The sequence below is a fragment of the Camellia sinensis genome, chromosome 11 (genome assembly GCF_055761805.1).
Source record: "Camellia sinensis isolate YWXY chromosome 11, ASM5576180v1, whole genome shotgun sequence".
In the NCBI taxonomy this organism is placed as follows: Eukaryota; Viridiplantae; Streptophyta; class Magnoliopsida; order Ericales; family Theaceae; genus Camellia; species Camellia sinensis.
In genome coordinates this window covers 177,551,450-177,567,917 of record NC_138971.1, presented here as the reverse complement: position 1 = coordinate 177,567,917, position 16,468 = coordinate 177,551,450, and the positions used below count along the sequence as shown (strand labels likewise).

The 16,468-nt window shown below is 35.1% G+C and overlaps 1 protein-coding gene across 1 annotated transcript; it reads right to left on the bottom strand.

Moving 5' to 3' along the window:
* Positions 1–11,015: 11,015 nt before the first annotated feature.
* On the bottom strand, positions 11,016–15,410 carry LOC114314970 (methionine gamma-lyase). Its single transcript, XM_028261539.2, has 2 exons — positions 14,334–15,410; positions 11,016–11,801 (listed from the first exon to the last, which is right to left on the bottom strand). The coding sequence occupies exons 1-2, from the start codon at positions 15,118–15,120 to the stop codon at positions 11,224–11,226; spliced, it is 1,365 nt and encodes a 454-aa protein (XP_028117340.1). The 5' UTR covers positions 15,121–15,410; the 3' UTR covers positions 11,016–11,223.
* Between the last annotated feature and the right edge of the window lie 1,058 nt (positions 15,411–16,468).

Sequence of the window (16,468 nt, the reverse complement as noted above, 5' to 3'; positions counted from 1 at the left end):
TCTCAATCCTCTCATCACTACCAAACTCAATCCCCTCCCTATAACCCCAAACAAACGGGGTCTTAGTTTATTGACTTATTAGCTTAAGTCACATTACTTTGATATTTTTTTTGTATATTTTTTTTGGTAATAAATCAAAGAGCCAACTTATAAGCCTATTCCCAAAACAACCGTTGAAATATAAGAAATAATTAAACAGGATTCAATAATATTGCAAAATTTGGTATATATTTTATTTTTTCCCAAGAAATCATCTGATTATTCATAAATAAGACCCGAAACAAAATACTAACAAGAATCTATAGTTAAATTAAAGGCACTTTTGAATGAAGAATTTTTTGAAAGAGTGGAGGTAATTATAGTTTCATGACAAGCAAATAATGTGTAGATAACACAGCATCAATATTGATGGAAGCAAATTTGGGTGAATAGCTGCATACGGCTGGGCTCAGTGCTGGTCCTTATCAAGTTGGTCTCGCCAAGAAGATTACAAAGAACAAAATTTGGAGTTTCTCATAAAAGAATTGCTATCATCTTTTACGCGTATCATTTAAATTTTCAAAATCTGTAGGGATAATTACATTCCAAGAACAACCAAACAGATGGCACGTGAAAGATAGCATGGACTGAAAAAGAAACTAATGATAACTCCCATCTTCGACAATACATACCATTACAAATTATTTTGTCCACTACCCTAAAACAAAAAAGGCACCATACACTTGTGTTTGTGATATCTATTTTAGAGGTATTAATATTATCTACATTCATTTAAGCCAACGTACAATCGAGGGAAATCGTTCAAGAAAAGGAAAAGTCCATCGATGCTTCTTTTTCTCTAAATCATTGTCTGTGGTTTTGCTTTGATATGTTTCACTCAAATGTCTGCATTGCAACAGCCAAGAAACAAAGGAGCCATTAATAATTTGTATATACGTGTATGTAAGGTTAAAGCTAACAAGATCGGATAAGATTTGAGTGAAAAACCTTTTACTAGATCCTTCCAACAAATCGAGATATTCGTGTACATCTGAGTACTCTGTCTCTATCGACACCTATGAAGTATGGGTATTTGACAAACATGTCGTATTCGTACCGGATACTTACCGGCGTATGATACTTCTGCATACGTATCGGATACATGAAACATGTATCCAAATTTTTTCTTCTTAATTTTTAATGAACGTACATAGTATATATCCAAGCCGTACCGTACCCAAGCCGTACCATTTCACTCCTAGGAGTAGAATCCAAGACCTCTCTCTTAAGAGAGACCTGGTGGCCAAAAGATTAGCCAAGTAGGTTAGAATCCATTTTTGCAGTGGAGATGGATGCAAGAAAAGGGAAAGGAAGCTAGATTTCAGTGATCCGTCAGAGGAAAGGTGGTGGAGCACACAATTACGGGAGGACTAGTAATGGGTTGGTTAATGTCTTCGTGGATAGTGTTTCATTTTTAATGGATGCAAAAGCTTTGTACAAACTTTTTATGAAGTTTGGAGTTGTAAAGGATGTGTTCATTCCATTCAAAAGGAGCTCGGGCAACAAATTCAAGGTTTGGATTTGTTAGGTATGATTGTGAAGTTACAGCAAACATAGTAGTCCAGAAAGCCAACAGATTGTGGGTTGATGATAGGAGTTTACAAGTGAATATTGCTGCTTATGATAGAGGCACAAAGAAGGAACTAACGAGGAGGCGACCTCAATTCGATGCATTGTTACCTGAGGTTCAGAGAATTAATGGCCGAGGGGCAGAGCTCGGGCAGAGATTGTTTGCAGAGGTGCTAAAAAGTAATATAAACATGGCAGTGGGGAAGACAAAACTGTCAATAAATGTGAATGCAGATGGACATGGGTGGTTATTTGGAAGTGTGATTATGAGACTGAAGACTGAGTGCTCAGCCCAAAGCATTCAAAAGGTGCTGAACGATAAAAGATTAGATCAGACAATGGTAAGGTGTGGAGGTGGTAGGGATGTTGTGTTAACTTTCCAGTCTCAAGAGACCATGAAGGAAAACTTTGGGCTCATTAAAGAATGGTTTGATGAATGGTGTAAGTCGATTGTTGTCTGGAAACCAAGTTTGTTTATTGAGCAAGAGAGATGTGTTTGGCTTAGGTGCTTTGGTGTTCCTTTGCATTTATGGAATAGATCAACATTTCATCGTGTTGGGGAAATATTGGGAAATGTTCTTGGATTAGAGGATGATATTTGTCAACCTTATTCATTTTGTTAGGGGAAGGTTTGTGTTGCTACAAGATGTATGGAGCAAATTAATACTACAATTAATCTTCAATGCAAAGGTAGTTGTTACCCAATTTTGGTGCGTGAGGAACAAGTAGTTGATAAAGTACTTAACAGCAGCATGAGTCGTTTAGGGTACATGGACGACTTCTGCTCTAAGGAGGTTGTTAGCATGGAGTCAAATGATGGATGCATAGGTAAGGAGGATGGTGTATTAGAGAAGGTAGGGAACAATGTAGAGGATAACGATGGAGATAAGAGTAAGGTGGAAGTAGAGCCAGCAAAGGACAACAGCAAAGTGGAAGAAGATGCTGATCTGGCAGTAGTACAGAACAGGTGTGATGGTGAGTCAGTAGAGTCAAAGAAGGTGGCAAGTATTCAATTAGCAAGTGTTAATAACTTGATTAATAAGGTTGACACAGTTGTTAAGAAGACAAACCATGGCATGGGAAATAGTAATGATAAGGCAACTGGAGTGCAGGAATCAATTATAAAGGGGGCGGCTGAGTTAGTCTCTCCATATTTCAATAATAATGATCTGAAGCAGGTTCTAGATGATGATATAATCACGCCGAGTTTGTTGAATAGTCTTAGTAGATCAGAAGTGAATAGGCCAGGAGTTAATCTGGTGGTGCGTATTGGAGAGGCTCATGTGGGTGGGCCATCAAACAGGCCCATTATTTCTAATTTTGGAGAAATGACTGGTTTGGGTCCTATAGGTGTTGCAGCCCAAAGTCTTATTGGAAATGGATCAGGTCCACTATCTGGTTTAGTGGGTAATATAGATGTTGAGGGGAGTGATATATATCAGAGCAAAAGGAGAAGAATATGTAGAAGAAGAAGAAAGACGGTTGCAGATTCAAGATGGGTTCGAAGGATGGTAAGAGGTACTGGGCTAGTGAGAAAGAATGGATCAATCCCTATGGGAAGTTGGAATAGAGGAGCGGTTTTCAAAGATGCAATTGTAGCGTTGTCATCATCTATGTCGAGTGGTCGTTCTCAGAATAGGGCATGTATAATGCATACGGAGGCAAAAGCGACAATTCAGGTTGACCAAGCACTAGGTACGCCGTGCGAGGGACAAGAAGAGGATTTGTTACTTAAATGTGTGGAATTAGAGAAGAATGATGCAGAAAGGGCTGTTCAGAGGGTGGGGCTCGCTCGGCCCTAGCCAGCTCAAGGTGGAGATTTCGGTGGTCAAATTGGTATGTAATGATTTTGATCACTTGGAATATTCGAGGGCTTTGGAGGGCTGGAAAACAGAGAAAAATAAATGAGGTGCTCAAGGAAAAGAAAGTGGATATGGTGTTTATTCAAGATATGAAGAAAGCAGAAGTTTCGGAGGCGTTAGTGCATTCATTATGGCCAGGGGTGGAAATAGAATTCATGGCAGTGGATTCGGAGGAGTCAGCGGGTGGACTTTTGTGTATATGGAATCCTTCTGTATTTGCATTGTCTAGCTGCTGCTGCAACCGGAACGTCATCTTGTGTGCGCTGATAAATCTATATGCACCACATGAGGTTTCTATGAGGGGATTAGTATGGGAATCCATCATTAGGTTGAAGTCCTTTTTCCAATATCCTTGGTGTCTGGGGAGGGGGATTTTAACGAAATTAGAAATTTTGGGGAATAGAAAGGTTGTTCTAGGAGGGAGAGGGGTATGAAGAACTTCAACGATTTCATTGATCTGATGGAGGTTACAAAGTTAGATATGCTTGGGAGAAAGTACACTTGGTGTAATACGACGGAGAGAGAGAAGTGGAGTAAAATTGATAAGTTTTTGTTGTCCCCTGGGTGGCTGTTAATGTTTAAGTTCAAAGTATGGGGGCTGCCTCAAGTAGTTTCTGATCATTTCGCAGTGGTTTTAATGGAGGATACAAGAGATTGGGGTCCAATACCATTTCAGTTCATTAATGCTTGGGTTTTGCATCCTCAGTTTCTATCTTGTAAAGAAAGCCTGGGAGGAAATAGTGGTGTCAGGTTGGGCTGGTTATAGAATTTTTGCCGAACTGAAAGCAATCAAGGTATCATTGTGAAGCAATGGAATCTGGAAGTATTTGGTAATGTTAATCATAAGCTTAAAGCATCTGGATTTGGTTACTGAAGTTCGAGATCTTGATGATGGTGAGGTGGTAAGAAGAAAAGAGCTTCGATGGGAGGTGCTTAAGTGGAGTAAGAAAAAGGAATGGTTGTGGCTTCAAAAATCAAGATTGTTTTGGACATTGAAAGGTGATAAGAACACCTAGTTCTTTTATTCCATTGCATCTTGTAGTCGTAATAACAACTTGTTAAATTCGTTGACTAAAAATGGAGTTGTGATTGAGGATCTGGTGAAAATTAAGGAAGAAGTTTTTAGGCATTTCAGTTGTTTATTTGTAGAATCTTGGAAGGTCAGGCCTAAGCTTGGTAGAGTCTTTAAAACAATTGGGAGCAATGATACTGAGGTTGAGCTAGAATCTTCTTTTTCTGAAGGTGAAATCTGGGCAGCTGTTAAGGAGTGCAATGGTAATAAAGCACCTGGGCCTGATGGGTTTAACCTGTCTTGTTTTCAAAATGTTGGAAGGTGTTTACGGTGAAGATGGTTCATTTTTTCAATGACTTCCATTGCATTGGTAGATTGACTAAGTTTCTTACTAGTTCTTTTGTAACTTTAATTCCAAAGAAAGATTGTCCATATGGTCTTACTGATTTTAGGCCAATAAGTCTAATTGGGGTAGTTTACAAGATTTTATCTAAAGTTCTTGCTAACAGATTGAAACGTGTAATTCCTATGGTGGTTAGTAAGGTACAATCTGCTTTTTTGCAAGGGAGGAATATTTTTGATGGGGTATTGATTGCGAATGAAATTGTGGATTAGTGGAAGTGTTCTCATAAGAAATGGATGATTCAAAAATTGGATTTTGAAAAAGCGTATGATTCGGTCAATTGGAACTTTTTATTCTCTATGCTTGGGAATTTTGGTTTTGGCTAGATAAAAAAGTGTGTAACTGCAGCACGAGTTTTAATCCTTGTTAATGGGTCTCCATCTTCAGAATTTTGTCCAAAGAAGAGGCTGAGACAAGGTGATCCCCTTTCACCTTTACTATTTAATATTGTTGTTGAAGGACTTAATGTCCTGCTAACTAGAGCGAGTTGGGATTAATTAGAGGGGTGAAGGTTGGGGTCAATGATGATTGTATATCTCATTTGCAATTTGCTAACGACACCATCATCTTCTGTGAGGCAAATTGGGTTGAAATTCTTACCATAAAGAGAATTCTAAGATTCTTTGAGTTGATGTCTGGTCTAAAAATAAATTTCCATAAAAGTTGTGTCTATGGGGTAGGCGTGGAAGAGGAGCTCATTGGTGATTTTGTAGCTCGACTACATTGTCAGTCTAGCAAATTACCTTTCAAGTACTAAGGTTTTCCATTGGGGGCTAGTCCAAGGAGATTGAAGACTTGGAAACTTGTTGTTGAAAAGTTCAAGTCCAGATTAGCAGGGTGGAAAAGGCAGTTGCTATCATTTGGTGGTAGACTGACTCTCACTAAATCAGTGCTATCAAGTCTGCCTGTGTATTACTTGTCTTTGTTTAAAATGTTGGAAGGTGTGGCAAAGATTATTGATAAGGTTCAAGCTGCTTTTCTTTGGGGAGGTTCAGATTTAAAAAGGAAATTACATTTGGTGAAATGGGAAGACGTTACTAAAAGTAAGAACCAAGGCAGGCTGGGCGTAAAGAGGATTAAGGATGTTAATGAATGTATGCTATCTCAGTGGTGGAGGAGGTTTGCAAATGAAGATAAGGCCTTATAGAAAAAGGTAATATGTTCCAAATACCTGATGCCTGGTGGTAAATGGTTCCCGTTTCTAGATAACTCAATCAGAGTATCAAGGGTTTGGGGGGACATTCTTCATGTAGCAGCTTCCAATCCCCAGCTCAAGCAATTTTATTTTTCAAATGTGGAATTTTCTATTGGTGATATGACTAGAATCGGGTTTTGGGTTGATAAGTGGATGGGTAATCAATGTGTCAAAGAGTCTTACCCAAGGTTGTTTCATTTGGTTACAAACAAAGATGTTTCATTGCGAGGGATGTTAGATCAAAGGGGAAACTATGTGGAGTGGAGTTTTTAGCTTAGAGGGCCTTTAAGGGAATGGGAGATGGCTGAGGTGGGTGAACTTATTGCACACTTAAACACAACTCAAATTGTTGTGTTGAATGTTGATGATTGCCTTAAATGGAAAGCACTGCCTTCAGGTCAGTTTAGCGTGGCTTCAGGATACAATCGGCAGAAGATTGGAGCTGTCAATGAACCTTTGTGTATTATTTGGAAAAAAATTTCTCCTCTGAAAGCACAATTTTTTGGATGGCTAGCATGGAAGGGTAGAATTAAATCATCAGATTTTTTTACAAAGAATTGGTGTGATTCGTGAGGATACTAGTACTCTCTGTGTGTTTTGTAACTCTGAAGGAGAGTCTTTGAATCATGTGATGCTATGGTGCCCAACGGTGTGGAGATTATGGTCAAATATTGTAATTTGGTGGGGCTTCCAGTGGGCAATGCCTAGTTCAGTTGAGGGGTTGCTGTGTTGGTGAGCTGGGTTTCGGTTTAAGAAATTTTATTGGATGATGTGGAAATCTATTCCTAATGCCATTATGTGTTTCTTATGGAAAACAAGAAATGAATGTGTATTTGATGGGGTTCAGCCCCATCTAGATGAGCTATATGAGCTACTTAAAGTTAGGTTGGTCTTATGCAGTGGCGGAGTCAGGAAATTGAGTTAGAGGGGGCACTATTAATTATAATTTTTTGTTTTAAAAAAATCATGATGAACATTAAGATAATAATAATTTTATGAGCTAAATTTAAGCCTAAAAAATTACATATTCATTATTATAAATAGAAACAAATTAAAATTCTATAATAGTGTAAAATAGCTCGGTGCGGGAAGGTGATGTAAGTTTGTAATTTTAACACAAAATTATAGATTAAAATTTTTAATTTTAGAAAATAAAAACACATCGTTTATAGCACAAATTATTATAAAATCTATTTAATTTTTATTTGATAGAAAAATATTAAAGATATGACATTGCTTATAAATGATGTGTTTCGAATGAAAATTATTAAACAGTCTTAGAACACCATATAACATTGCCTACGTAATGCTCAAAGTATGAGAAATCACAAATCACACTAAGCAGTTTGTCAGTTGATTGAAAATAATGAGTTCATTATATCAAATCTATAAGATTTTTCGCAATACTATTGGTTTAAACTATTACATAAATAATACCAGATAGTGCTTTCAAAGTATCAAATAATTACTTGTCGTGAACAATACAATAAATCCTTAACCAAAAAACATGTAAAGAAAAATATATATACATTTTATATATGACAACAAGACACATACACCCAAAAATAAAAAAAGTAAATCTCAAAACTAAGGGGGGCACGTGACCCCCCTCGTCCTTCCTTTCCTCGACCCCTGGTCTTATGGTCGAGATCTCACTACTTTAAGCGTGAGTATTCAGTTCTTGACCTTGTTAACAATCTGCAGCAAATCAGGGGTCCTGTTTTCTGCTGAGATGCTGTTGTTGTTTTGTTGGTAAGATGTTGTTGTTCTTGTTACTGAGATGCTGCTGTGATGTTGCTGCTGGTGCTCAGATGCTGCTGTGATATTGCTGATACTGTTGTGATATTGTTGCTGTGTTGCTGTTTGATGGTTACCAGTGTTGTTGCTGTTTGTTAGGGTGCCGAACTTATGTCCATCCTGTAACAAATCAGATATTAATGGGACGTGTCACTAAATGCAAATTTAGGCAGCTGTTGGGGTTTTGGCTGTAAGGGTATGGAGGGGGTATTCTATTGTATTGCTCATCTGATAGAGTGCATAGGGCAGCAGGGGGCAGTTTATCTGGTTTGTTTTTGCAGGTAGTCAACTTGGTCCTGCTGCAATATTGATGATGTATTTGTAGTATGTTTTATGTTCGGATGCATAGCTCCGTTTCTTATAGTTGATGCTACTGCTGATGGTGCAATTTTTGGTGTTGTCTGTTGCTGCCTTGGGTGTTAATCACTTAGTGTATGTTGTTGTTGCTAGGAGTTTGCTGGTGTTTTGTTTATAAGTTACTGGTGGAGTTTGCTAGGGAAGGAGTTGGCAAATTTGGAAGGTTACTGTTGCTGTGTGGCTGGTTGGTTTTTTTTTATTATTATTATTATTCTTTGTTTTGAATTGATTTCTCGCCAATATGTAGGTTTAGTGCTTCCGGATAATTATGTCAACCAAGTTGGGATTGTGGAGTATTAGTTATGATATTTTTTGCACTTCCCTCCTTTATTGTTGTATTTTGTTGCTTGTTCTTGCTCGTTTCAATAAAATTTTCCTTTTTCTTTACTGATAAAAAAAAAAAAGATATAAAATTCCTTTCACTATATTTTTAATTTTTTAATTTTAGGTTTAAGTTTAGTATGATTTTAAAATTAAGTTATGATTTGTAATATTCAATATAATAACATTTAATTTTAGTTTATATCTTTACTTTTGCCATAAAATGTTAATTGTGGGTTAGATCTTGACAAATTAATCTATTTAATCAATTTTTACATTATTGCAAATTAAAAATAAATATTTTTTTACAAACGTACTAAAGCTGTGCTTGTATCTTACTTTTTTTTAATTTTACCGTATCGATATACCCATATCGTATCAGTATCACTACTCGTACTCGTCTCCGTGCTTCATACATCGACACCAAACACGATGTCTATCTAAATTGGTTTTTAATTTCATTGGATAACTAGTATATAAACCGTAAATAATTAAATAATAACATAAAATTTATTTCAAAAATATATAAAACTAATTTAGAATAAATTAAATTTTAATCATTTTGCAATTGTTATGTCATTAATTATATATTCTAAGTTCACAAGAAAAAATGGATATCATAATTTAATTGGTAAAGATGAAAAAAAATAGAATAAATTTGAAAAAAAATTATATTTATGATAAAATAAAAATAAATTTCGTTTTATAATTTTTTTAGTTTTAGTTTTTTTTCTATTAAAGTTTGACATAAAACTTAAACATACCTTTCAAAAATAAAATAATATATATATATATATATTGATAAAATCATTAAAATCAGTCAAAAGACCAACTAACTTACAAAACATTAATTAATTAAAAAATTTTAATTTAATTTAATTTTAAAATTTAAATTGTCTTCAAGTGAAACATGCACAATACTAGAATATTTAATGGAAGCATAGGTTTACTTTATATAAGTAAAACAACTCATTTTTTTTCTTTTTTTCTCGGATGTAAGATTGTGTAAAATAAAAATTAACAATTGTTAAGACTAGTTTATTTCAAATCAAACAATATCAGTCATTTAATATTTAATTAGGTCAATTTTTAGTTTATTTCAAATCAAACAAATCTAACCAATATATTTTGATAAAATTGTTAAGATCACGGTTAAACCAGCGAATCAGTCAAACCAAAAACGTTACTTTAATTTTAAAGATCAAACAACTTATATAAAAATTAATTAATTAAAACTTTTAAATGTTTACTTTAATTTTAAAATTTAAACTATCTTGAACTGAAACAGGCATAACATTACAATATTAAATAAGAGTATAAGGTTCATTTTATATAAGTGAAATAATTCATTTTTTTTTTCTTTCCGCAATGTGAGATATCGAGATAATTTTTTTCAAATATTATAATAATTAAATTATAATTATATATATGAAAAATAAGTATTTATCAAATATAGTCCATATAAAATTGGTTATTATAATTGAAATTGAATTTGTGTAGAACTTCAATGGAAAGGACATGTTGATATGCATTTTTTAGGAAAAAGTAAGCCTTCAAATTTTGCGTGAGAAAAATACTACTTTTAATAATATATATATATATATATATTTTTTGATTCATAAGAAAGAAAAACAGAGAATGAGGCAAAGCTGCCTTTGACAGCAGAAGACCACCCAATGATGTCTGCAACAAGCAGATTTGCAATCTCAGTGGGAAGATCATTAATGTTGTGTTTAGTTGGGAGATTTGGGAAGAGATTTGAAAAAGAAAATGGAAAAGGTAGGTGAAATGTGAATAAAATATGTTTATATTTCATCTAGTTTCACACACCTTTTCCCTTTCCCTCCCCAAATCCCCCAACCAACCATAGCATAAGAAAAACCAAAGAGTCCTGGTGGTTCACGCTCATGTTTGCCAAGCCGTCTGCACTTTTGTTACACTCTCTCAGAATATGGGCTATGGTGCAATTGCATCTTTCCAATAGGAATTTAGTATCTTCAACATATATATAGTAGTTTCAGTTTCCAAAAGTGACTGCAGTACGTTATAAAGCCATTTAATTTAATTTATATATATGTTCATACCTGGCTTTTACTGCATTACCGCTGATATATATCATTTTCCATGATTTAACAAGTTCATAGAGCATTTACCGTTATTATTATCGTAAATTGATTTTATCTTCATGAGTCAAATACATCTCCCCTTGACACTGTTAATGTAGTTATAAACTACATGTCAATCAACCATTTTGAACAAATTTGATGATATTTTTCTGTAATTAAATTACGTGTACCTATAAGAGTTGTTCAACTAATTAAATATATAATCCTAGTAATATGGCAAGCATTGTTACTTCTTCTTTTTTCTTTTTTTCTTTTTTTTTTTTTAATCGAGGCTTGTTTTATGACCATTGTTATGTAATACAATAAGCTAACTGGGCTGGCTTGAACAAGAATATTTCTAAGCCCACACGAAGAAGTTGTTTATTGAAAGGTGGTTCAAACATCAAACCCTTCTTATCCAACAATCCCAAGCACAACAGCTAGCTTAGCATTCTTTTAAATGAAAATAAGAAAAATATATATATAATAAAAATAAAAAAGTCTTAAAAGTATAACAAACCATCTCACCACAAATTATTAAAGAGTAATAAAAAAGACAACCTTCAATTCTTTGGGAACAAGCTTGGATCCTGCATTCTGGAGAGTGCCTTCTCAAACTGGGTCCATCTCTGCTCCAGAGTCCCACTATACCCTATTGACATCCTAATCAGACCGGCCGATATCCCAGCTAGTGCCTGCTCCTCTGCATTCATTTCACTGCTAGTGCTACTACCTGAGCAAGACATGAGTGTCTCATGATACCCCAAACTCACCGCCATGAACCCAAATTGGGTCACGTTCTGCAAGTTGTTCATCAACCTGTTGGCCCGTTCCTCCGTCTCCATGTCCACACACAAAAGCCCACCAAACCCATACTCTTTGTTTGCAATGGACTTGAGGAGAGCGTGGTCCGGGTGCTCCTCCAAGCCCGGGTAGATCACTTTGAGCCCCATTTTCTTCATCCTTGTTGCATAAACCATGGCCCGGTGGCAATGCTCTTTCATTCTCAGGCCCAAGTGAGGGATTCTCTCAGTTAATTCAAAAGCAACCTTGGCATTCATAGTTGGGCCTAGCAGCATCAAAGCCCCTTGATGGAGGTCCATCATGGAGTTCACCAGGCTTGCTGGCCCACAAACAGCACCTGCAACATCATGTACACCACCAAACTCAGACGCCACCCCAAAAAAATTAAAAATTAAAAAAGAACAAGGGACAGAACAATCAACCACACGAAAAAAAGGGAATAACAAAGCATTGAAAAGATAATCCTTGGTAGTATAATCCTATCCTTATCCTGGTTCCTATTAAAAGATACTGAAGAGAAGGGTACCGAAAAAGACAGTTGGATTTTTATATTATATTCTAATATAGCTATTGATCGCCATCAGATAAAAGGCACACAGGAGAAGACAACATGAGCAAACGACCATATCGTATATATGTATGATGAAGCAGTAAGTAGTGGGGAAAAAAAAAGGAGTAACAATAATAATATACTAGTAATTTTCAACTATATATATCATGATGAGGAGGAGGAGGACAGATGCCACGGTTGAGATGAGAGAGGTAGGCCAAGGTTGGGGCATCTGGTATGGTATGGTGTGGTGACAGATACCCCATACGAACTACTCTTTCTCTTTTTTATTTTTAATGTCTGCAGTGCAGCCATGTGATGATCACTTTTCCAAGTTGCATTTGCATTTGTATTCATCATAATGTGTGCACGTTTGTTTCTGCAATGGTTACTTTCACCACAAAAGCTTAACGGTGTGGGTCACTCTCACTCACTACTGAAAAACAATATCATTACTAGCTGCTATCATCCCCCATCTTATCTTATATAAGACACATATAATTTTCTACTATTTTTGTATTATTGGACTTTAACCATTACCTAAATTGTAAATATAATAACCAATTTTACCTTGGGGTAAATTACGTCCATGTTGATTATACCGTTTTAGTGAGATCTCATTTTAATCTTTCTAGTTCTAATTTCATTAATTTTAATATTACAATTTTATTTCTCTTTTAATGTAGTCGTCTCCAAGGACCACATTCTAATACTATTGAAAGTGTAATTTAAATTAATAAAATTAAAACTATGAAACCAAAATAAAACCTCATTTAAACTATTTTCTTTTTTCTTTTTCTTTTTCTTTTTTCTTTTTTTTCACTCCAAGCATCACATCTACATAGTGAAAAGTTAACATAGGAAAATAGTACCAAATAACTACTTAGTGCACAAATGGAAAGAATCTTAAAGTATAACAATTTTGAAAGATACTTGGCTATAGAGATTTTCGTGTCCAAATGAATATTGATTTTTGTTTCTCATTTAATCAATACTCAGATGGCATGACAACATCATTCTTGCTAATTCTTTCTTAAGAGAATAATACTAGGATCATGAAAAATATATCGTGAAATGTTTCATGAAGATTTTTCATCTTTTGATTAATGTGTGATGTTTTCTTGTATGGGTAATCTAACGGTGAAAAATCTTTCATAATATTTTTTTTCATGATTTCTTCATTTTTTCAACTCGATGCACCAATTAATCACAACCATTATTTTAAAGTACGAATGCCCTGTTCATTTTTGAGGCAGAGACACGATGGGAAAAATTGGAAAGATGGCAAGCTACGGTATTATTATATTTAATAAATTAAATTATAGATAATATAACCAAAGCAATAAAAGGAAAACAAATGTAGCTCGTTTTCTTATTAAGTGAAAAAAATTCACACAAAACAGACTAGCCACATCAAATTGTCAACCAAAATTGTTCCACGGCAGTTCATTTGCCATTTGTGCTGGGTACGGAGGGTAGCTTCGTAAGAAACAAACAATGGTGGAGAACTTGACCATAAACACCATTTAATGATGGTATCTTAGGCCTATTTTGGGAGCAAGATTAAAAGCTAATTTATTGGTTTTTTTAAACTTTTTTAAGTCATATTATTTCTTTATTTTTTTGAATGTTTTTTTTAAAAAAATCAAAAAGTGAATATTTAACTTATTTTTCAAAATTAGGAATTATTTGGAATGTTCTAAATAAGTGTATTTTTTGACTTTTTATAAAATATATATATATATATATAAAGAAAGTAATTAGAAAAATAGAGAAGAGATTTTGGTAGATATTAATTGATGTGACTCAAATATATAAGTAAAGAAAGTGATTAGAAAAATAGAGATGAGATTTTGGTACATATTAATTGATGTGACTCAAATAAATATATATATATATATATATAAAATGTATTTTTTTGTTCCTCCCAAACACCTATTGTTCTTTGGTTGGTAGGTCTTTAAAATTAAAGAATAGCAATATTAGTCCAAAAATTAAATTTATTTTTTAAATTTAATAATTTTGCAATCTATTAAAATATTAAAATTAAAATTAAAACATTGAGATAGAATCACACAATTACTCCTTTAAATCGGCACCATTAATGTAAGGATCCGATTAGTTTAATTTTTTGGTACACTTTTATCTTTATGGGACTCTAGTCTTTTCCTAAAACATTTGTTACTATTAATTGCTTCATCGTCGCCATGTTCCAAAGAACATCACAAAAATTGTCACGTATCAAATCAAAACAAACGTACGTGTGGGATTCTCATGCAGTTAACATATCAAGACACGTGTACGGTAACAGAGACGTACCTGCAATAATGTCGGCCCCACCACTGATAAACTTGGATATGCTGTGAAGGACGACGTCAGCACCAAGGCGGGCCGGAGAAAGAACCATAGGAGCGAAGGTGTTGTCCACCACCACCATGACCCCCTTATCGTGCGCTATCCTGCACAGCTCCGGCACGTTAGCCACCGCCAGGGTCGGGTTCGACATGGCCTCGAAATACAACACCTTGGTCCTCCCTTCCACGATGGCCTCCTTCACCATCTCCATATCCCTCAGGTCCACAAACGTCGTCGTTATGTTGCACGCGCGTGGGAAAAAATGCGTGAGTAGCGCGTGCGTTCCTCCGTAGAGCGACCTCGACGCCACAATGTTGTCGCCGCTGCTGCAGAGCTGTAAAAGCACCGACGATATGGCGGACATGCCGCTGGAGGTGCAGTACGCCGCCTCTGTGCCCTCCATCGCCGCCATCTGCCGCCCCAGATTGAGCACCGTAGGATTAAAATGGCGACTGTATATGAAGAAGTCCCGATCGGGGCCTAATTCTCCGGCGAACATCCGCCGCATGGTCTCTGGCTCCATGACGGTGAATGTGGCTGAGGCCTCGATAGACATGTTGACGCCGCCGTGCTCGCCAAACTCGTGGCGAGCATTGGCCAGCGCTGCCGCAGGATCTTCCGACGACGACGGTGGTGGCAGCGTTACCACCAATCCTTTCTTGGCCGCCATCATCATCATCATGTTATCGTCATCTGATCCACCTCGCTTCTTTCCCGAGAAAACTACGTTACGGCTATCCGATTCGGCCATTGTTTTAGGGAGAGAAAGAAGAGATTCCAGAGAGAAAGAGAGATTGGCGTTAGGGGGGGTCGCAGAGAGCTGTTTGTGGCGATGAAGGATTTGGGTCAGAGCTTTGTTTGTTTATATAGGCTAAGGTCATTGGGTGCTACAGAGTCCCGGCCTTATTATTAGTAAAATTTTCGGTTATCTAATTCGAATGTTTTTCATAAGGGTGCAACTCGGGAGGCTTGGAGGGTTTGGAGGTTATGCAAGTCCGTTTAAGTTGTGCTGTGCTGTGATCTATTTAAGTCTGTTTAAGTTTGAATCGTAATTTGAGATTGTCTTTTCAAGTTCAATCCGAATTAAATTTGAATTGTCCGAGTTATAAATGAATTTTAGTTTTTTTTTTACAATTACATTATTAAATTATTAAAATTTAACTCTATTTATAATTTTTTTTATTTATAAAAAATCATTAATACCATCAAAATAAATAGGGCAAATTACATATACACCCCTCGAGGTTTGGCTAAATTACAGATACCCCCCTGAGGTTTCGGAAATTACATCCCGCCCCCTGAGGTTTGTATTTTCATAACAATTTGCCCCCTGAGGTTTATATTTCATAACAAATTACCCCCTAATTTCTTATGCAAATATAGCATTCAGGGGGGAATTCGTAATTTCTCAAACCTCAGGGGGGCATCTGTAATTTAGCCAAACCTCGAGGGGTGTATATGTAATTTGCCCAAATAAATAATTTATATAATGTAAGAGAGATGTCAATATAGTAGTCCTTATAATTTATAAATGAAAATAAAAAGAAAAAAAAATAAGATTTTACGTTATTGGTATATATAATATATATTCAATATAATTTAATAATATAAATTACGTTAACATCATGTAATAGTTAATAATTTATATATATATTTAATATTTTATATATCTATATATATATATAATTCGGGTTTCGGGTTATTCGGGTTGTTTGACGTCTTTGCCCAAATCCGTCCAAATTTAATTCGGGTTTCTGAATTTTTGTCTAAATCCGTACCGAATTTGAAAATATTTTGTCCAAACCCTAAAAAAATTTGGGCTAGATTCAGGTTGCTTGGGTTGAATCCGCCCAAGTTGCACCCCTAATTTTTCATGCTGTTGGTTTTAAATTTTATATTGACTTTTTTTTTTTAATTTTAAAATTAAAATTTAATGATTAATTTTGACAATAGTTGAAATTAGCAGTTTATCGTATAATGCATGTGTTATTTTTTTAATAAATATTTAATGATACAATGTGTATTATAAAATAGTATTTTAATTTTAAATTAAAATAAAATATGATTTTAATTATTTATTTTAATAATATTAGTACTAT